The following is a 22,791-nucleotide window of genomic DNA, read 5'->3' as shown; positions in this document are numbered from 1 at the left end:
ATATTTACAGATGTGTTGATGTACATGTTTATAAGACCTTTATAGATACACACATATATGTATGCATTATATAACGTAATATATACACATTTACTTATGTATTCTATGTGTCCTATAAATATAAACCTTCTGGGTTCTTTTAAAAGGCCTTTACATACAGACATGTGTAAATATAGGTGTATCTATATGAATATGTATATATATACACACACAATTTGAAAATATAAATGTATACATAAAATATATAATTGCAGAATATGCTTATCATCACTCACGTTTAACTATATTATGCTATATACAATCATAATATATTGCATATATTATACTATATACATTTATTAATATAATTATTTATATATTCTGTACTTCCACTGTATATTTATACAGGTTTTTGAAAAGGTCTTAATATTTAAGATTTGTGTGTGTGTGTGTGTGTGTGTGTGTGTATATGTATACACACAGTCACACACAAAAACATATATTTTATATTATATATATATATATATACACACACACACATAGCGTTAGTAGACACACGTGTGTGAGACTTTTTTGAGATTATTGCTGCCAGGGGCCTGTGGCGCTAGGCCTAGCAATGCTGCCTGTGCAGGAGGCCTAGGCCCCGCTAGGCCGGAGGCTGTGCAGCTCCCTGTGCTGCTGCTACTGACGCCCCCAAAGGGTGTCCTGGAGCACCTGGCTTTCAGCTGGTGCCTGAGACTTTGCATTTTTTTTTTTTGTGGTTCCCCTCATGCCTCTCTAAAGGGGATGGGTATGGTGGGATTCCCCCCCCCCCCCCCCCCCCCCCCCCAGCCTCTCTCAACATTTCCAGGCCTTTCTCTAGGTAAAACCAATTTACATGAAGTGTGCTGAAGCTTATCCTATGGGACACACACAGGTGTGCACAAACACCCAGCACTCCCTGGGTTGCAACAGTTATTTTCCTCTAATTTTGCTGGTAATCATTGTCTGAACCTAATCGAGAAGTCACTGCCATGAGAGCAGCTAAGTACAGCATCACCCTAGTTCTTCAGAGGAGATCCCAAGGGATGTTAAGGGATGCTTTTCTTCTGTGCTTCTGGATATGGCCAGAAGGTCTCTGCTCAGTGCTTCTAGCCCAGAGACTTGCTAACAGTTTACACAGCATGGTTTATGCCAAGAGAGGTTTGGGGTTCAGTGCTCCCTTCCCTGCTGGTGACAAGGCTCAGGAGGGGCATGACCAGAGGAGCCCCGAGCATGGGCAGTACCTGGGTCCACGTTATCTGGGACACAAAATGTCAGCAGAGATTCCAGTCAATGCAACCTTTCTGCTTGTGTGCAGCTATGTAAAATTCTTGTGTTGTTGTTTGCTCCCTGAGTGTTTTTTTCTTTTTTTTTCTTTCTTTTTTTTTTTTTCCTTTTTTTTTCTTTTTTTTCTTTTTTTGTACATATCTGGCTGGAAATTTATTAAGTGCTTGATCACCCAAGGAGCTGCACAACTCTGCCATCTGCATCACCACGCTGCGAACAGGAGGGACAGGCCACCTGCTTTGAATTTGGAATCTGCCTCTCAGTTTAAGGAGAAGAAACTTCCAGGAAGGAGCTGGAGGCTGAACTGGATGCGAAATGTAGTCTTAGAAAAGAGACAAGGAATGAGATGAATCTAAATGGAACAATGAAGGAAGTCCTGGCAACAAAGGAAGCTGTGTGCAGCACGTCGGGAAAGGAAGGATAAAGAAAGTCTTGCCAAAAAACATGCATAGGTAGAATTAGGAGAGACTATTTAGATGCACAGCTTCTACATCCACAGAGCAAGAGAGAGACCAAGGAGAGAAGACTGGAGCATAGCACATGGCAGGACTATGTGGAAAGGCACAAAATTATGTGCCCCCCTTCCTCAAAGTGGGAGAAATGCTTGGCTATTCATTGAGGAAGATGAGGAGCATGGGCTGAAGGCAGTGTGGCAAGGGGGCTGAAGACAGAAATGGCGATTAAGACAGACAACTGGAAATGGAGTTCCAGATTTGACAGCCCATGTCAAGATTTTTTGGCTCCTAATTGCCCAATGGCAACTATCAACAGGATGGTTCTTAGGCATTTAGATACTTTGCTGGGTTTGTTAGGCACCTAAATAGTGTGCTTGGATGCCGAACAGCAGTGAACGGGCAATTTCTGTCCTGTAATTTTGAAGGATCTGGCACATAGACCCATAGGTGGATGCTTAACGAGTGTGTCAAATCAGGAGCGAGGCTAAGTGAAGCATGGCCAATGTAGTGCATCTATTGAAGAAGGGATGGTCGAGTGAACAGGGTCCACTACTCAGCACTTGGTGGCATTTTTCTGAAAGACCAATTACAGAGATGTGAAGGCAAATGGGATAAAATGCAACATGATTTACCAACCAAGATTAACCTTAAATCCCTAGCTGATCTTGCAGATAAAGGAAATCCAGCAGTTCTTCTCTTCTGAGATTTCAGTGAAGCCCCTGCCTTTGTGCTCTGAATATCTAATGCTATAAGCCATGCTGGAGAAGACAGGAATTCAACAAATACTTCAAAAATGGGGGAGGAACTGGCTGAAAGGGCCCAGTAATGGTTCAAGGAGAGGGCTGGAGAAGTTTGTCAAGGATGGGGCTGAAGCTCACTTTGATCACTATCTTTTTTAAGGACGCATAAGCAGAGGAACACAGGCATTTGCTGATGGCACCTGATGAGCAGGATGACACCAATGTGGAAGGAGCTTTGGGATATTGTAGGAAAGGCCCTGGAGAATCATGAGTGCACAGGAGATTGAAGCCAGCCATTACGGCCTGGCAGTAGGCACCCCATCCTGCCCCCAGGCCCATGGCAAGAGGGAGCAGACTCAGCTCATCACTCGCAGTGTGATTACCTGTGGCCATGCAGCGTGGTGCTGGTCTTCATCGTGCCCCACTCCAGTCCTGTGCTGGAGCCAACCTGAGCTGCACACTGGATGCCATTAGGTGTATAAAGCTATAACTGAGTATGTATAATCAAGCAACTCAGAGACTATCTATTAGCAGATGATCAGTGCATGTGAAGGGTACACGTGCTCCAGGGCCTCCTAGGGAAATGCCGTATTTCAGCATGTAGGAAGGTGCATATGGAAGACTAAACAGGCTGATGGGAACATCACAGCTGGGAAAAAAATTGCCACTTGGCCCTGAAAGGTCCCTGGGGAAAAGCAGTGATGGTGGTGGCATCACGCCTGGCCCAGCACCCCGTCGTTCTCAGATCTGTGGAAATCTGTGCTAGTCGGAGTTCTGGGCGTTCTTGCTACGCTTCTCCTTTGTGGCACCCATCTCTCCACATGTCTCCACATGTCTGATGAATCCCCCCCCCCCCCCCCCCCCCCTTCTTTAGCACAAGTACTACTAATTCTTTAGACTGTGTTATTTTCTACTATATCTCCATTTCCCCACTATCCATCTTAAGAGCGCCAATGATTGCTATCACCATTGCTCTGCTGTGTCTGTATAATTAGAGCAGTTGGCTCGAGTAATTACTTTTTGCTTCCTTCAGTTCATTCCTCTGCTTTGCACTAGTTGGGGCTTTCCTTCATTTCAGTCTCTTTGGAGGAAGATTTCAAAGCAGGGTGTGTGGCTTTTAACTCCCTACCGCCCATTGAATCGGAGGCCACCGACTGCTAAACCCTCTAAAACCTTGGAGTTTGCTAAAAATGCCAGAGCAGCCGACTCTCTCTCATACTCCCTTTCTTATCCGTACAAGTGGAACTCCATAAATGATATTCCTGCGAGTGAATTGCATGCTTGTGAACGTTGTTCAGCTGGTTCCCCCCACGGGCTGCCAAACACCCCACAGTGCCAGTGCTCAGCACCCTCTGCACCTGCTCCTGGCCCCCACAGGGAAGGGACCCTGCCAGCCCCTCACTCTCTGCTGACATGACCCCCCTGTAGGGAACTGGTGGCTGTCAGGGGCACATGCCACCCCTCCCCACCCCCCCACTGCCACAGCAAGGAATGGAAAACTCCCAGTGGCTGAGTCGTGCAAAGATGTGAGGAAACCCATGATGGAGACCTGGGAAGCCCCTGCTCTTTGCCACTGTGTCAGAGCTCGTCTTGAAGGATTTCCTTTCACACCTAAGTATCTGTTTAATTACAGCTATTGCAACGACAGTTAATAGCTGATGAACATGCCAGCATATTTTAATTGAATATATTGAGCACACTGAACAAAACCACAGCTCTTGACCTTTCCCGTAAGTGAAATGTTAGGACAACCTTTTCTGCATCGAGAGTCCAGGGAAAGCGTGGAAGGGACCACCCATTACTGCTAACGGGAGTCACCCACGTAAATCCCTCTCATGATAGCGCTGTAATGGGCTGCTTAGCATCCAATTATTTTCATTTCATACAGTTGCTCATGTTGGAGGGGAAAAAAGGGGAGCAATGATCTGGCCAAAACACGATGCTCCAGGCTGCACTTTCTCCTCTGGCCCCTCCAACTGCAGTCATCCCACACTTGCACTTTGTTACTGCTGTGAAGGGCTGGGATGATTTAATGCTCGTGGCTACAGTTTGTCATTGCAATGGGACAGATCTGTGAACCAGCCACCCTCTCCTGCCCTCCAGGATCACAATGGGACAGAGCCAGATTTATTCTGGATGCCGGGAACTGCTGGCCCTTTGCCTGCATGGGCGCAGGTGCTGCAGGGATGTGTACCACCCTCCGACCCCCAAGAAGAAAAGGTTCTTAAGCTCCTGCTTAAGTCTTTATCGATTTCTAAGGAACAAGAGCTTGTGATTAAAGTTTGCTTGTGCTTAGGCACTTTTCTGAATTGGCGTTTGGGTCCTTACCACAGCAAAAACTCTCATTGATTTGTGCTGGAGCACGGGCTGGCTAAGCCCTCAGGGAATGGCGATGTATTTACAGCATGGTGCTCTTCAGACACATGACTATTTCAGAGCAATTTTGTAACATTAAAACAGCATTACTGGTGTGTCTTTAACTGGCCATAAATAGAAACCTTGACTCGTCTATCATGGTTTGATATTCCAAGCTAGGCAGGAACATTCAGTCCTGGCTCACAATCCGTTTTATCACCAAAAAGAAATTTTGTAGGTTAGATAAGTCAAGAGCTTACTCTTGCAAAACTTCAGCCCATGTCTGTGAGCTGCGGTGAATATTCAAGTGCAGAAGGGAAAGGGAAGGCTCTTCTAAAGGCTCATTAGAAATGGCAAAAAGATACAAAAAGCAAAAAGACCACCACCATTTTGCACTTGTAAAAAAATCCCTAGTAGATTCATATTTTTAATCTTCAGTACAAAAGCTCCATAACTACAGCAAGGCATTAGTTTCTGATGACTACCTTTTTTTTTTTTTTTTCTTTTTTTTTTTTTCTATAGCCTCTGGCATTGAAGCTCTCAGTGAAAAGACACTTTAGAGCTAGTTCAGGCAGTTCATTTTCTGTCAATCAACTCTCAGGCTGGAAGTATAAAGGCAGTAACATGACAAGATTTCTATTTTAATATCTTTACTCTTGATAAGATAATCCTAGAGGAACGGCAGTGATCAAATATTTACAGGCAGTGCTCACTGGCACAGTCTATTGTAAAATTAAATACACAAAATTATGTGGGGATAATGTTAATGTTGTGATATGAGGACAAAAGGCAGTATGCCTGAAATGAAGGTTGACTCTTCTTAATAAATCCTCCTCTGCGGTGGGGACAGGCATTGCTGAAGCAGAGAACGGAGGAACAGTTTCCATTTCACATTTTGTGACCTTTCTCTGCTTTTCAATGGCTTGTTTGTTATTTAAACATATTATGTGCTTACTTAAGAAGCTTGATTTTCAAGTACGCATTTGTGTGCGTATGTGTATCCTGTATCTCACCAAGACGCACAGCATGACTACTAACAGTAGGCAAGCACAGTTCTGCACTGACATGGACCCAGGGGCCCTGTCCTTGCCCAGGCTCTCCTTGCAGGGTGCTGGCAGCAGGCCCTGCGTTGAGGCCCCCTGCCACCACTTTTTAGCCCCATTTTGCTGAGACTTAGCCAGAGCTGAAGGAAAATGAAGCACTGATTTAGGCTGAAAGGCCAGCACTAGCTAATATGGGAAATTACTCTAGCAATCATCACTCTTTTCCTGTCACTATGGTGACAAAGAAATGACAAAAGCCTGAGCAGAAAGGGACAGGGTGACACAAGTGAGGAGGGACAGAGCTGAGAGCTGTGGCTGTGTCAGGGCAGAGTTGGGGGGGTCAGGCAGTGCCCCAAAATGGTGCTGGAGCCACCCAGCTCCCACTCACTGACAGATGCAGTCATGTCCTGTGTGTGTGCGCACAGGGCCTTGCACTACTGCTAGGCCCATGTTACAATGAGTGGCACAGACAGTGCAGCCACCACAGGCCTAAAATGGCTGACAGACAGGGACAGCCAGCCTGGCCTTCCCACATTTCGTCTCTGAGTATCATCAGAGTTCCCAGTGAGGCAGTCAGCTCTGCCCAGCCAAAGTAGCATTAACTTGGGGCTGAGAAATGCAGGATGGCAAGGAGTGGGGTGGGGGTATGTGCTGGTGGGACACGGCTGAGGAGCAGCCGCAGGCAGGGAGGTGGCTGCTTGGCTTTGCCCTTCCAGGGCCTGCCTTCTTCCTGTGAGCAGTAATGTTCACCAACCCCCAGGTGCCCAAACGGCAGTTTTTGGGGCTGCTCAGGGTGATATTTTGGAGAAACTCTAAACAGGAGGCTGGGTAGCAGCAGCAAAAACTGCAGGTCCCAGGACACCTCGCCTAGGAGCCCTGGCTTGTGAATGTGCCAGCAGGCCGGTGTGTGTCCTGCAGTGAGGCTCCCAACCTGGGAGGCCACAAAAGCTGCAGCAGGTCAAACAGCAGTCGACAACTTTGCCACTTTAAGTGGGATTTTTATTTTTACCTTATCTTCCTGGAGTCATCTAATAACTGGGATGGGGAAGAATGGGCAGGGAAGCAGAAGCGGGTGCTGGAGAGAACAGTGGGGGAAACGTTCATCCTGAAATGCAAAGGCAGAAAGCTCTCTGCCCCCCCCTCCCCTCCCCAATAATATTTTTCCCCCCAAGAAGAAAAATTGCATTTTCCAGCCAGTTCTATTCATGAGTGATTGTACAGAGCTCTGCTAATGGGCTATGCCAAGCTGTGGTCACCCTACAGAGCTATTGGCAGGAGAGGTGGCAAGTTGGAGAGGACTACAAGGGAACTCTGCATGATATTTTTTGATGAGCTGATTATTCAGAAATTTCACAAGAGCTGAAATACATCACTCTGTTCTGAAACCCACAGCCCTGCCAACACACAGGACAGCTTACATGAGCAGCAGCATTTTCTCCTTCACAGCATTGCTGGCCTGTACGTTCAGAACCAGATGCAGGAATCGGACAAGGCTTTTCAGCAGCCATCGACTGCAGTGACAGCTAAAGATGGGGAGTGGATAGGAGGACACAGAGAGCTGATATAGAAATGAATTAGGTACTTTCATGGCTGTCACTGCTTGTGTATTTGGGCTTAAAAGTTTTTCTTTAGCTTCATGGCTAGTGGCGCGCTATGGTTCTTATTGCTTCACAGATGCTGTGAGATCACCCCCCAGATCCTACATGCATTCAGGTGTTTTTATTTCAGGGGGTGCTCAGTCCCCAGGCACCTTTCAGGGTGCTGTCACAAGCCAGTAGCTGACCTCATCGTCCCCCATCCCAGCCAGAAGCCTCCATCTCAGGCATTGTCATGGGTCTGCAGCCAACTCAGGCTCATGCACAGACCAAACTTTTCTTTTTCTTTTTTTTTTTTTTCTCACCTTTTACAACATTAATTGATTGCTCCTATTTGAGCACAGGATCAAATAAGAGCCTGGCACTTGTGGGAGGGATGTGTGTGTTTCAGAGGGAGTTACAAGCAGCGTGACACTGATTTCTGAAGTACTATACAAAAACTTCAAGAAGCTGACATGGCACACCCCCAGCCCTTTGGTCCATCAACCTGTGAGTGCTTTTGAGCCATCTGGGGTGGCACTGACTCCGGTGGAGGACCAGGGGTGCTGGGAAGGATGCTGATGCATCTGGAGGGAAAATGATGCTGAATTACTGAAAGGTAATTAAAAATATATGCTCCTGCTGTACTCACAGCCTTAATTGACAGCACTGTAGAATAATACCTGACTCCCTTAGTGCAAGCAGGACACTTAGCCACCTAAGTTGCTTTTCTGCACAAAGACCCATAATTGTGGTCTAGATGAGCATTCTTGGAAAACCAAGAACGGATTTGCAGAAGCCAGGTGCCTGCAGCCTTGTACAGAACAACATAGGCCCAGGCTGCTGCTGTGCCAAAGCCTTCAGAGCTGATTCCTAATGTTTTTGCCCAGCCCCAAAAGTGTACGTGTGTGAGCAGATGGCTGCCAGGTGGCTTCCAAATCGGACTGTTAGCCAGGGCTGCCTGTTGTGGCAGCAGCTGGGTCCACGGGCTGATAGTGTCCCCATTGGATCAGTGCTCTCAGGGTCGGCCATTCTCCTGCCCGCAGGACTAACTGTGCCCGAGACAGCTCTCCTGCAATTTCTGTTTTAAAGCAAGCAGGAATAAGAGGGCAGCTGGAGCCACATCCTACTCCCAGCCTGTTCTACAAAAGTCAATAAAGAGCAACGTGCCTGAAACACAGCTGTTTTGCTAATGAAAATAGAGGCACGCAGGCACAGTCACCGCATTCCCTTGGAGGAACTGCTCACTTCAAGTAAGTGAACTTCTAGTAATGGAAAGTCTGGGAAACTTGCTTGTGTATAAGGACAAGGATCGTAGTCCCAATCAACATAACAGAAAGCACAGTTATCTCTACCCCATATTAAGAAGCCATGCCACTGGGATCACTCTACTTGTACCACGTTCACCTGAGCCACTGCCATGTTTTCTCCTTTCGGTGGAGGAGCTCAGTGTCTTGCACCATCCCCCAGTGCAAAAAGGCAAGCCCTGGGCACACTGCGTGCTGGAGATGACCCAGGTCCTGCTACAAGGGCAAGAAATTGAGGTTGGGAAAAAAAAAAAAAAAAAAAAAAAAGGGTTTCTTACGAAGACCAGCAATGCCTTCAGTGAAGTAGTGAAGTGCATCCTTGCACTTCCAGTAACTGTATCTTTGCATAGAATGCCCTGTCTGAAGGAAATTAAGTCTATAGGAAGGATACGAATGATCCAGACACCATCCTCAAGGCTCAGGTCTTAAAAAAGTACAGGGGTGTTACTCCACATACTGCTGCAGGATGTCATGTACTTCATGATCTACCTTTTCTAAGCTCTTCTTATCTCCCACTGCAATCCTTTCTCATGTCCCTCATCTATTGCAAATTCCCTTTTTAAGCTGGAGCGCAGCACATAAATATTTTCATGCTGCATAAATAGGTTGTTTTGTGTATAATGCCACAGGAGGCTTTTTTCTTGAAAAAAGGACCTTTAGTGCTGTGATAACGGCCGCCTCATTTACACAAATGAAATGTTCCATACAGCTCAGCACTCGTCTGCTTAGCAGCCCCCATGCAAAATGGTTGGCACATCGCCTGCTCATCATGAGCTGCAGCATTAATATAGAATATTCCATACTTAACAGGAAGCCATTGAGGTTTGGAAATACCTTGCAAATGTAGCGGATGCTCAGGTTTTCCATTTAGCACTTCCCCACTAGCACAACCTTTGTCTTCTTTCTACGTGAAATCACAGCTACTTTAAATAATAAAGGGTAAAAGGGCAACTGTTCATGTTGGCCCATTTGCCAGCATCTTTGCCTGGCCTGTCTGTTCACCTTTTCTTCTCTGTCACTTCTTACCCTTTTACCTTCACTTCCTGTTTATTCAGACCTTGTTCAGGGTCCAAAAAGTGCAGACACCATCAAAATGGCCTTTTCATTTACTCTGCTTGGAAAAAGGAATTGCATTACAATAGCTACAATTTTTCAAAGGGCTAATGGATTATATAGGTTGCCATGTTGCGTCATGGCAAATCTTTGAAAACAAACCAGCTTTTCAGTAGCAATATTTTAACGCTAACACAGTAAAATCTGGAATCAAAGATCAATGATCTTACTCTAGTGCTTCTGTTTGCATTTGACCAGCAGAAAGACTTCAAACCAATAGAGTGAATTCCTCTGCAGTGTATAGGAAAAATTATGCTATATATCATTTTGTCTATCGTGCGTTGTCATAATTCTCAAGTCAGGGTATGACCCTGCAGGACAGACTGTTTTGAAACATTTTTATATGTTCTGTACAGTGAGCACGTGGCACTGCCAGGCATGCAAAGCACTGCCTGAATCTGGGTTGGACCTGACCCCAAAGTCCTCCAGTGCTCAGGTAAGCCCTGCAGCCCATGCCCCCCCCTCTGCACAGCTCTTATTGAAGGACTTTGCGCACGTGATTTTCCATCCCGGTTCAGGGGATACAGAAAACCTCATCTGTAGCTTTCCCATAATTCAAGAGCAAGATTATTGGTGCTCTTTTCATGCATATCTTGCAGACTCATTTCTTCTCCCTTCCATCTGTTGTTTGACGTCTTTTTTTATTATATGTTAGCAATCAACAGCTAACCCATGGTGGGTTCCTTCTTTTGCGGGGCTCTGAGCACAGCATTCCTTGCTGAGGGAGCATTCCACATGGGTGGCTCCCACTCACATTGTCTATTGCTGCAAGCAGGACTTTCATACCGGTCTAACCCTAACGCGACGACTATGGCATGAGCAGCTCTACATATTCGTTGATCTGCAGAAGTGTTTTCTATTACCTTAAGGTCCAGAAACTTTCTGACAATGCCTTAGAAGCAATGGAGAAAGGAGAGATCTTAAGAAGCTGTACATATTTCTTGTTTTACTATCTTATTTGGCAAAAGGGTAGATCTCCAAGTTTATCTTGTCTAGTCTATAACAAAGACTTTTTTTTTTATGAAATGTCACGTTGCTAAAAGATCTAATTTTTCTTTGATATGATAGCCCACACGCAATAACTGAATCTCAAAAAGCACAACATAGAGTAAACGCTTTGTAATGTATCTAAATGCAGCAGCTACCCAGTTTTGCTAGCACTTTATTTCAATTTAGACCAAGGGACAATTTTAAATGATTTGTTCCCAAGTATACAATTCAGAAAAATATGAGTTACTACTCAGAGCAGTATTTTGAATCAGTGCTGTTAGTTGTCTTAGCTGAAAATTCAACCTTGACGATATCCAAAGGTCCAATAAAATTTTTCATAGAAGAATCCCCTATTTGTAGAACATAATAAAATCGTTCAGCTGCAGCTCCAGGGCCAGTGAGAACAAGAGAACGAGGTCTTTCCGGGGAGTTTCTTATGTCACAGGATGTTTTTCAAACACTTTGTTACCTGAGAAATATCAAACATAACAGTTAAACATAATAGTATCTTTGATCTGTATTAGTAAGACAAAATGTAAGGCTGTTTATTGCTAACAGGTTATGTGCTCATTAGTGTGTTCCATCAGGAAACACTGACAGTGATAGGCAAAAGGAAACATTCAGTGTTAAATCCACACACAGCACATTTCATCTTCTATTATAGCCTGTGGTATAGGAAAAGGAAAAAAATGTTGCACACAACTACTTTAAAAACACATACCAGAGCAAGAAAGGGAAGCATTTGTTTGATTTATTATATACTTTTTTTTTTTTCAATAAAGTTCACTTCCAAATAATACTAATGTCTTTCATATTGTGCTTTTCATTCCTAACTCACAAAGCACCCACCAAAGGAGGTCAGGATCATTTTACAAAAAACAAACATGAAGTGAAGCCACCTCTCTGTTGTCACCGAGTAAGACAGCACAGTCCCCAGCTCTGTTGACCGCTAGTCATAGGAACAAAGGATTAGAAAGGGCATTTTGTGTCATCAAATACAGCTTCTTACTCTTCAAATCAATTTTGCTATAATAATGTCATGCAAGAGTCTTTGGGGTGCCTGATCTCTCATATAAACTCCAACAAATGCTCTTTCAAAGTCATCATCTCTTGTATGTCTTCACCCATCCTGACCCTATTGTGGGACTCTACCCAAGGCCAAGGCATTACACGTCAGGAATTTGGGACCATTGCTCTGAAAACATGACCTATCTCAGACACTGGAGAATGAGTTGGGAATCTCTTCCCACGTCTGTCTGCACCAATTTCATACATTTCTTGGTGTTCCTTCCTAGTAAAGGAGCTTTACTAGGTGCCATGACAGACCTGGAGAGCATTCTTGAGGCAGAGTAATAGATATATTGAGAGCCTGACAACTGCAGCTGACTACAGCTGTAAAAGCCACATCCTAATTCCCTGCACAAACTCACGGCACAGTTGTTACTGCGGCATTAACTGGAGGCTTCCAGCAGCCCCAGAAGCTAACACAAATCAGGCATTTGGGTTTACCCATCCGCACGCCTGTCCTTTCATGTACAGGCTGATATCCTGGCTAATAACGGAGCCTCAAATACACTCAGTCCAACGTATTTCAAATGTCCATCACACCTCTCCTTTTTCAAATAACTACTTAACAGAGGAGTTATTAATGCCTTTCCACCTACACAGCCTAGATGCTGAAACTCACACAAAGGGAGCTCTTAAGCTTCAAGGTCACGTTCGAGTTGCTGGTATGAGTGTCTCTCTGGGCAGTTCTATTATGCAGCAGCTACAGTAATAGGATAACACGATACAAACCTCCGCTAATAATTCAACATGTAGTGGGCTTTTTGCTTGGTACCTTCAGTTTTGTACCTTCACTTCAGACCACGCTTAGAGCTGGCTTCACTACTCAGCAAATTATTTCAGCTTATTAAACACAAAGCTGTTACCCAACTGTTAGACGGGGGCGCAGCCCTCGAACTTGTTTACCGGGGCTGCGTGCAAGGCTTGGATCCTTGCTGCTGTTGTGGCTGCAACTCCCCAGCCGCCCACTTCTTTGTTTGATTGTCTTTTCTCACTGAAACATATGTTTCCCCGTTCGATGGCATTTTGAGCAACAGTTTCCATTGTATGCCCCTCTTGACAGACAGCTTGATGGCAGCCTGTAAATTACTTGGCACATGTTTTATGAATCTGTCTGAAGGAGGGTCTGGCTGCTTAGTGAATGCATCTTTTCACAGCTTTGGGGGCAAGGGATTAGCACCATTTGAGCACAGGTTTAGACATGAAAGTCCTTGACCACAGTTCATATCCTTATTTGAAGCTCAGCACTATCCTGTACCTTGAGTCTTTTATTTGAGGTCCTGCAATACAGTGCCCATCAGTAGTGCTTGGCGTTCCCCATTTTCCTCACAGACAATGTGATGCATACAAAGTTTACGACGAATCAAGACAGGATCGTACTGAAAATACTTGGTATTTGACAGACAGCTCAAGTAAGCATTCAGGCTTCTGGATGTGCAAGTTAAGAGAACATCCGTCCCTGTTTCAGCTTCCATTGCTAACAGTAACACATTTGCTGCTTTGCTTTTATGCGGCACAATCTTGTCTGTCTCTGGCCGTGACATTTCTACTGTAGCTATAATTACAGGATCCAAGCAGTGCAGTATGGAATTCATGTACCCTTTACAGCTGAATTAAATGGCCACCTATGGGGAAATGGAAGTCCGGAGAATGAGATACATAACTTTTAGCACAGTAGCACTTAAAACCTCAAAATAGAGCCCTGAAACAGCTGTGAGAGTGACATTATGTTTATGCCGGCCTCCTGCAAGAGGAAGATATTTCACTGATAGCCACAGCTAATTGTATTGCATCTTTGTTTTCATAAGAATAATGCTACACTTCAACCAGAAGAATAATCAGCCTCGATGCTGAGGATGCTGTGCATTAACACACCACATTTACCTGGGGAAATCCTTTTGCTCTAAGCCATCTAGGGTGGGCATTACTGTGAAGACACAGTCACTGTGCTTCTCCTGGCTGGTTACATCTTCCCTTGAAGAGATAATTTAACTGCTGTGCATAAACCTCCCTACTGCAGAGGTGGTGGCTCTGGACGTTTTACACTTCAAAAATACCAGCAAGGGCCAGATTATGTTTGTCTGTGGAATTTCTGTTGATATTAACTTTCCTTCCATTCCATTGAAATGACAAAAAGATTACTTTATATGTACTCACTGCAGGAAAAAAAAAAAGAATTTTGGGTGAAAAAGCATAGACCCTATGATCCAATTCATCTTCTCTTTGCTGTTTCCAACTACTTAAAGCATAATGTCACACTGAAACACACATTTGGAGTTCAGCATTCTCTTCTGACAGATTGTTATGATGTTTGCCAAGGTGACCTTCATAAAACATGTTTCTTTTGAAGCTTATATTTCACTCTCAGGTCATAATAGTTTCACACAGACAAGCAAACCATCAGCTCCTGCTCTCTAATTAATGGTTCTTGGAGGCTGCTTATAATTAATAGCACTTAAGTCTGGAGTGCAGAGAAATCTATGGCTGATTACTAGGGTATGTATTTACTTCAGGATTATATGCAAACAGCTCCTAAATGCAGGCATGAGCAGCTCTCAACGATGCTCTTGGGGAAGTCCCCAGGAGCAGGCACCCCCCCTCAAGCCTTACTCCAGCATAAGCATTCAGAAACCTGCCCTGTGTGTGAAGCAAGGCTCACACGGCTGGTGGGTCCCTGCCGGTGGTACCCATCTCCACTGCTTCCATTCCCTACAGCAGAGCTCACAGTACGTTGTATTTCCTACAGTTGCACGGTGAATTTTCTTGCCAAGGGCTGCCTACAGTGGAGAAATATCTTGTAGAAAATAGCTCTGGCCATGCCTGTGTTCTTGCTGTAGCAACCACCCAGGAGATGACCTGTACCTTGTCCCACACAGCCCAGGTACAGCATCTTCTGAGGGTAGGCTGGCTGTGTACACACAGCACATGTCCCACATCCACTCTGTGGATCCATTCCAAGGCATAATCATCATTTTGTGTTTTTATTCAGCTCAAAGTGCTAGAAATAATGGGAGGGCTTTCCTTAGAGTAGAGCAACCAAGGAAGGGTGTTGAGAATCATCTTGTCACACTTGCCTAAATTTAAGGAAAGCGATGTGATAGCTCTTGTGCTCGCCCTCACACGTGCAGCGTGAAAGATCAGAGGTGCTGGAGCAAGACCAGATGCATACCAAATTGCTAGTTTAAATTCCCTTGGGTCATCTGCTGTAAACAGTGGTAATTCCCCTGCTGAAGTCAACAGAAAAGCATCTTTTCACACACGCTGATACCTCAATACAGAAAAGGCAGACGTGAGGTAGGAAGAGTGCTCTCAAAGAATGAGATCATCTCCTTCACAGTGGGGTGAAAAAATGAATAAAATTCATATTCTCTGACAAAGTTTAAAAGACTAAATTTTCCAGAAACGTTGCTAGACTAGGGATGAAGTAGAGAACTGACATTAGAAATCCTGCACCACTGTGCGGCCCAAATTATTTTCAGAGATTTTAAAATGAATTTTGCATGTTGAATGACACAAAATATTCAGATGATTAAGCAATTAAAAGCTTTGGGATATTTGCAGCTCAAAAAGCACTAGGCAACAGAGTATCACTGCCAATCTCCTTTATGCAAAGGGACATTTTGACATCATACTTCAGACTGACTACTTCTCTAATGGCATAAAAGTATTACTTTAGCTGTGTGTAAAATAGGAAAACTTCTACTGAAACTTGTGCAGCCTCGTTCTTTTCGCAGAAAACACAAACTGAAGTTGCCTTTGAAGAGAAACATTCTTCAAATCTTATCTGAAGGTTAGTAACTCTTTTAATCTTTAGCCTTTTTGATGGCATGTGTACCATAATTTAAAATGCACAAAACAGACTATCAAAACACCCAGCTATAGTTAGTTAGAAAAATTTAAAAGGCACATCTGAAAACAGACTTAGAAATTAAGATACTGCATCCAATCTTGCTGAGTAAGGACTCTTTCCCCGTGGTTCTGCCTCAAAGAGCAACCAGTTAGCAAACACAACTAGCCATATGACAGCAAATGCGTGACTGGGAATGGCTCCTGAAGATGTCAAATCTTGGTATTATTAAGCAAGAGCAATGACATTTTAAATATCCTTTCCACAGAATGTTTTTCTTTCCTTTTCTTGTCCTTCTTCAGATTAACATGAAGTTCTACTGAACTTCGCTGAACTTAAGCTCTGTAAAGGCACTGCTGTGAGCAGCCCTGCAGAGCCCACCCATGCTGGGGGTGTTCAGGAAGCAACAAGTCTTTCTAAGGAGATGGGATGCAGTGGGGTTGGGAGATAAAGGGAAAGACCAGGAACACATGGAAAACCCAAATTAATTCCCTGATCTCAGTTTTGTCTACTCCAGACAATTGTACACCCAAGTTAATTATTTTAAGACAAGTATTTTCTTAAAGCTTTAAGCTTAGCAAGGCTAAATGGGGTTTGTTTCTTTAATCAGGTGGTTGGATATCTCCAGCCATTGGGGGACTGGTGTAGAAGCACTCAGCAATAGCTACCCAACCCACCAAGAGTGATCAGCACCAATGTATGTAGTAGAAAGAGAATTGATATCTTCTTGCCTTATTTAAGTGTTTCCTTCAAGTGTTTCTTAGCAAAAAGAAAGTCATCTAAAATTGATCAGAATCTATAAATACAGAAAAAGGTGCTCCTGTACCTAACAAGTCACACAGGAGTTGTGACAGTTGAAGGACTTGTGATTAATGCAAGGGTAGCTAGGAAAGCTGAGACACTGCTCAGTCTCCAGGCTAATCTAGCTGAGCAGGGCTTCTTTGAACAAAACAGTTAAGTAGAAAAATAATGCATGAGGCCTTAAAAGTGCCATATATTGGCTGCAGAACACCCACATTCAGCTCTTTCTGACTTTCACTGTGCTGCATGAAAAAACTCAAGTCAAATAGTGTCCAGGTAAACTTATAAATGACAAAATAAATCCTTTGTAGGTGAAAAAAAGGAAGAAATAGCTTTCAAGGAGAATGCATATAACCTTGTTAATTTGCCAAGAGTTTTCAATCTTCATCGTTTTAGAAGCAAGGTTAAGTGAGTAGGTAAAGGCTGAGAAATTCAGAAGATGCTCAGATATACCTTCATCAGAGGTTCAGAGCCTTAAGCCTCAGAAACAAAACAATGTCAGGGAGAAGAGATTGGCAGTGATGCCTTGCATTGGAAACCAAGGGTTGGAAGGACTGCTTGTACCAGACAAAAATACTCTCATGATAATGATGATGCTGAGATTTAATTTACCAGCCTGTTCTAGGAGAGGTAATGACCTTAATATCAGGGAGAACTTATCAAGAGGTCATCCATATAGAGACACACTGATTTATTTTCGTAATAAATGGAAATAAAAGTCAAGCCACATGTATAAATTCATTTCTGCAAGCCAATTTCATCTATCCAGCTTTGTGTTTAGTATCAGAAGAGCCTAAGAACACCTTATTGATATGTGGGAACCCAATTCCAACTCCTTTACAAATCTCTCTGCAAATGTACTTCAGATTCTTTTCTAATCAGACAAAAAAATAATCCCAGACCTAGCAAATATATAATGGGGAACATCACTACATTAGAGTAGGGATAGCGCATTTTATTCTAAATACTATTCATTCGCTGCTGTGGCATAGATGGAGCACTACATAATGCCTCTGTTAAGTAGAGAAGAGAGCTCACATGTGTCTTACCTAAAGATATGGTATTTCTGGCTGAGTTACCCAGTTTTTCCATATCTCAGAAACGTGCATCTACAAGCAAATCCAGCAGCCACTGTGGAAACTTGACTGTGTAGCCCAAACGTTCATGCTTCTCCTTTATGTCCGTAGGTCCCCAATGGGATCAGTCCCAGAAGCCAAAGACAATCTTCCTCCACCCACATGAATGACATGCATTTCACAGCTTTCTCTGTGCCAGTCTGCAGAGGCATTGGCACAGCTAATTTGTCTGGAGAAGCTGGTGTTTTTGCTGCAAAGTATGTTCATCACGCAGGAAAAAAAATGGAAAGAAGAGTCCAATAAACCAGCCCAAATGTTGAGGACAGAATGGCACAGGAGACAGGGCTGTAATGCATTCATGCCACATGTGTGTCATGTAGTTTAGCTCAAGATTTGTCAAGCTGGGCTGTGAGCAATGAGTCACAGGCAGATAGGAGGGATATTTATGGGATTTGGGTTCTTCAGAGGAAAAAAATGTGAAAAAAATTACAGAAATGAGACTGCTAGATGATGGCAAACAACATATGGGGAACAGGGGAGAGGGAGCTTTTGGCATCATCACTGCAGCATACATCCCAGTGTAACTCACATCAGTCTCTGGGGGCCAGTTCATTTCTATTGGAAGAACCTGGCTTCTGGGACTTCAGGTACAAAATGAAAACCTCTCAGTTTCTAGTGCACCAATGTTAAAACTTGCCAAGTGTTTCCTCTTTTCTGTTCTTCCTACATATTTTTTGCTTCTTTTAGGGCCAGGGGAAAATCTAGCGGAACAGGCTGTTTTCCAGTAGGCTTAATTTTGAAGTTGAATTGACCAGATTATTTAAGATTTGCAGGAAGAAGTTAGCATTTGCTTATCCCACTCTAGAGTCTGCATTCTGCTGGGATTTTGTACATGTAGGTACATGTGTATGTTTGGCTGTACACAGCAGTTTTTAACTCGTGCCATGGCTATTTTCTGTTCTAAAAACACAAGGAGGATATGTTAGGGCAGGCATTCCTCTGAAGTAACTTCAGATGATTCTGATTTCCAGGTGTGTTATTTTTCACTCTCTGGGAACTAAAAGCTTTAAGATGGTGCTTATTTGTTCAAGGAAGATGTTATTTCAGCCACTGTTAGAGTGCTGTGTCCTTTTAGGAAACGACACAAACCTAAAAAGCTCTATTTTTTTTTGTTCATTCTACATATTCTCATGTGTCCTTAAGCCGCCTATGGAACACCAAAGAATTCTGGGTGTTGTAAGAATAACTTAATGTGCAAACCATTACCTCTAATTTTCTTGAAAATACTTCTTCAGAATTGCTGCTTCAGCTGCCATTTCTTCCTCTGTTCTCCACTTGTCAGGGGAATCCTCTTTGTCATGTCGTTGCAACTTTTTTGAGGAAGGAAGAAGAAAAAAGTTATTTTTTTTGGTTTTTCTTTCCCCAATTTTATTGTCAAAATCAAGACCTGCCTCTCCAACTAATCAAGATATTCCATGTATTTATGGGATGGAGGGACCTGGTGGTAGCAAGATGAAGGGTAAAGTTTACTGGTTTAGGGTGGAGACAACAGTAGGATTAGTTAACTGGCTCTGATGGATTCACAAAGAAAATGCAAGGTGCAAGGGTGAATGCTAGGCAGTGACAAAGTTCACCTTTGTGAACTGATGGTCAGATACCTTGGGAGTCTTTGATGCAAAGCTGGTAGGTAACAGGATGACAAATGCTCTGGTAGTTTGAAGTGCCCATTACATCAGTGGAGTGGTCTAGGCAGAAGCCGCCTGGACACCAGTAATTCATGTAAAATGTTCTTTTTTCCTCTTCCCATGGTGCCAGCTTTCTCATCAAAGACCTATTGTGATAACAAGACCCTACTGCAGCTGTTTCCCATCAGCAGTTTATACCAGCAGTTTTCAGAAGAGATGCATTCCCTCCCTGCATGCAAGTTATTAGTTCTTCCTTGCCCTTGTTGAAAGTGAGATACGTCCCTACTCTCAAAAGAAAACTTCTTTTAAGCGCACTGTTTCACCAGTGATTTAGTGGGGAAAAAAGATCAGAAGTATGTGAAACACTTAATTTTTGAATCTAGCTTGCATAATATGCCAACAAAAATAAGATCTATCCCATATGAAGTATTAAGTGATATTATCCAAGACCTGAAATACTTCAAACACATCCTTTGCTTCTCTAGAAGGGAGAGTCCTGTTTTATAGCAAATATAAAGTTGTAGCACTTGAGTGTCTATTTGTACACATGTATATTGAAAGAATCCCTGCAACTCATCAAGGGAAGACTACATTAACAACAGGCAGCAGAAACATTTACATTAATTGCTGAAGTATCAAGAATTCCAGTGTGTCTCTAGGTACAGAGACAAGTACAGATTGAATTAACAGCGTCAGTGCTTCTGAAGAACATTATAACATCAACTCTTTGTTAATGTCACAAAAAAAGTTGGAAGCTAAATGAATTTACACCTTTTATTCCCCGACAAGTTTTAGTACAGAAGATGAAGCAGTTAAAAACAGATGAAACAACATCGTACCTGCCAAGCAAACTTCATTACTGTATATGGCATGTTTAGCAATAAACTAGGATTGTTAGCATATATCCAACTCACAAATACTTTTATTTGTGCTGTTTCTCCTACTCTAAATTTTGCTGCCAGCTATAGCTCTGTGCAGTTTTACTCTCTGCAACAGATTTCTTTCTGCTCAGCAGATGAAGCTGCATTAGAAAGCTATTTCCTTTCATGCCAATATGATACAATAGCTGTAGGCAAATTAAAGTGCGCTACTGTTTGACTAGTATAGAACTAATCTTCATCGTTACATTAGCTCTAGGTATGTCATAAATCCATCTTGTAATAACGCTATAGAATTATGGAGAAAGATTTACAAACCAGGAGCAGGTACACTGGATACATGGCCAACATCCACCCTTTGTGCCACTGTACACACCTGCGTGGCATATAGGTACTGCAGCTAGGCTGGCAATGAGAGAGTTATGGGAAGCAGCACACATCACCTTATACTTCTCATGGACTATAAGTGCTCACACTTCACAAGACGATGCACTAGGATGAGCCAAGTGGTGGTAAATCAATCACCTGTCAGAGGGGTGAGCTGATTTTCTAAAAAAGCAATATCTTGCTCATTCAACCTGGCATCAGCAGGAGATACAGAAAGTGCTAGAAGGCAAGGGAGGGCAGCCCCTGTTCCTCAAGACCTCCCTGCTTAACCTGCAAGAAATACTTTTTAGGGATGTGCTTTTGCTGCTGTTCTCCCTCACCATCCCATTTCTGTGCAATCCAGATGAGAGCCAACTAATTTAAATAATTTATTTAAATTATTTATGTAAACTAAAAAACCAACAAACCAATTTCCCTCTTTTTCGTCTCCGGTCAGACAGAAAAGCTGGAGAACTTGAGCTGACATTCCTACTCAGAGATATTCAAACAGACTAGCTTGAAGTCTGTAATAGTTTCTGTAGGACCATTCTACTTTTGCAAACTCTGAAAAAAGATAAAAAAACAACCAACCAAAAAAGCAATAAAACCTTACCCAGAGTCCCACATCTTCTGCCTGACATGATTTTCTGTGAGTCATTTTGCCCAGATTTCCCTGGAAAGCTGGAGTAGAGGTGGAGATGGACTGAACCACATCCTCTCAAAACCACTCCCAATACCTTCAGTAGGGCTCCCAGTGCTCTTTGGTGGGTAACGGAAGACTTAACGGCCCTGAAGCCCAGCCCCCTTAAGATGTGGAGCAGAAGAGTGGGGTAGCACAGCATGTCCTCAGCAGTATTATGGTAACGTTGGCCAAAGTTGGCCAATTAAAGACTAAAATATATAAACTCTATACGAAGTGCAAGACAGAAAAATTTGGATGAAGGAAGTGACAAAGAAAAATAGCTTTGGGTGAGCCTGGCAGGACAGAGACAATGCGTACTAAATTGCAAGGAATTACTCTCCATGGTATTTTACACCAAAATGAGCTTCATCATCTAGTTATAATCAAATCCTTCCCGTCCATGCTGTACCCCAGGAAGGAATCAGCATTTTTTGGTACCTGTGCAGCAATTCCTGCAAGACATGGCAGAGGCACTGGGAGTGGAGTTTGCCTACAGGCAGCCTTACATCCATGCGGGTTGGGGAGCACACCAAGGTGTGTTCCACAGGGCAGTTGCAATCTACTAGTCATTTTCTGTAGAGATCCAAGCTAGTTACCATTTGAAAAACTACTGGTACGTAACGGAACAGAAAAACATAAGAGAAAGGTAATGCAAAAGAACCACAACAGACAGACAAGATGCTCTGCTGCAAAACTCTGGAAGCCCCAAATTCTCTGAAACCAAATGCAAACCTATTGTGGCATTACAGGAGCACCTCAAAAATGCAACTAACAACAACATAAGCAACAAGATTAGCGCAGCTCAAATAACTCTGAAAGTACAGGCTAAGGTATGAATGTTTCTTTTAGACAGTTTTTATTATGCTATTAACTTTTTCTTGTAATATTCTGGGCAAACACTGAGATGCCCATTAGTCAATTCCCTAATTGCCGTTACCCAAATCACATGCTGTATCTGGTTCAACATTCTTCAAGCACTAAGACTCTTGGTTATAACTTAGCACATCTTCTTGCCTCGCAGTACAAATACATGCACTATTTTTAAGAGAAGCCCTTCTTCAAGCAGATCATTACTGATGTCTGACTTCTTGGGCTTCCTGATAAATTATCCTCTTCTTTCACCTCAAGCAGAAAATGCTCTTCCACCAATAATCTATGACTGTCAGTCTTGATTACTTGTAAACAGTGAAGCTCTTTGAATATTTCTGCTTGTGAAAAGCGTTCATTTTCTCACTCATGTCTCCCAGTGTGAGATGCTGGCAGACCTGACAGCTGTGCTTTATGTTATTTTATTAAAGTTGTTAGTGCTGCAGAATGGTCTACGTTTTTATCACTGCAATTCTTAAGGGAAACACAATATTGTTTTATAACACATTCGCATTGGGGAACCTTTGATTCTTGCCCTTTGTGGAGGAGCCCAGAATTCACAATGCAGCAAGCTATTGTGAACCCAGGTCCAGGACTGACTGTTGCTTGAAATGACATCTATATTATGGTTTATTCTACTTATGCCATAACATAGGTGGC

At 43.2% G+C, this 22,791-nt stretch overlaps 2 protein-coding genes across 10 annotated transcripts in view; one reads left to right on the top strand and one right to left on the bottom strand.

The window, feature by feature from the left end:
* LOC308200301 (uncharacterized protein) overlaps positions 1-22,791 on the top strand; it is a 234,760-nt gene that overhangs the window by 200,157 nt on the left and 11,812 nt on the right. The gene's annotated exons all lie outside the window — the stretch shown is intronic.
* FHIT (fragile histidine triad diadenosine triphosphatase) overlaps positions 9,975-22,791 on the bottom strand; it is a 531,998-nt gene continuing 519,181 nt past the window's right edge. For 6 of the 9 annotated variants that reach the window (XR_013955446.1, XR_013955447.1, XR_013955449.1 and 3 more), the window contains 2 exons: positions 18,920-19,023; positions 10,762-11,333 (listed from right to left, as the gene is read on the bottom strand). Coding sequence is in view for 3 of the 9 variants with exons in the window: in XM_080605802.1 (XP_080461928.1) it covers positions 18,922-19,023 (102 nt within the window). In the remaining 6 variants the exon portion in view is untranslated. Of the gene's footprint in view, positions 11,334-12,844; positions 13,555-18,919; positions 19,024-22,791 lie in introns of those variants that run through there. The other 3 variants (XR_013955445.1, XR_013955450.1, XM_080605801.1) reach the window with 2 other exon arrangements.

Source organism: Anser brachyrhynchus, assembly GCF_964034855.1.
Source record: "Anser brachyrhynchus genome assembly, chromosome: 10".
In the NCBI taxonomy this organism is placed as follows: domain Eukaryota; kingdom Metazoa; phylum Chordata; class Aves; order Anseriformes; family Anatidae; genus Anser; species Anser brachyrhynchus.
This window is presented reverse-complemented; position numbering and strand designations above follow the sequence as displayed.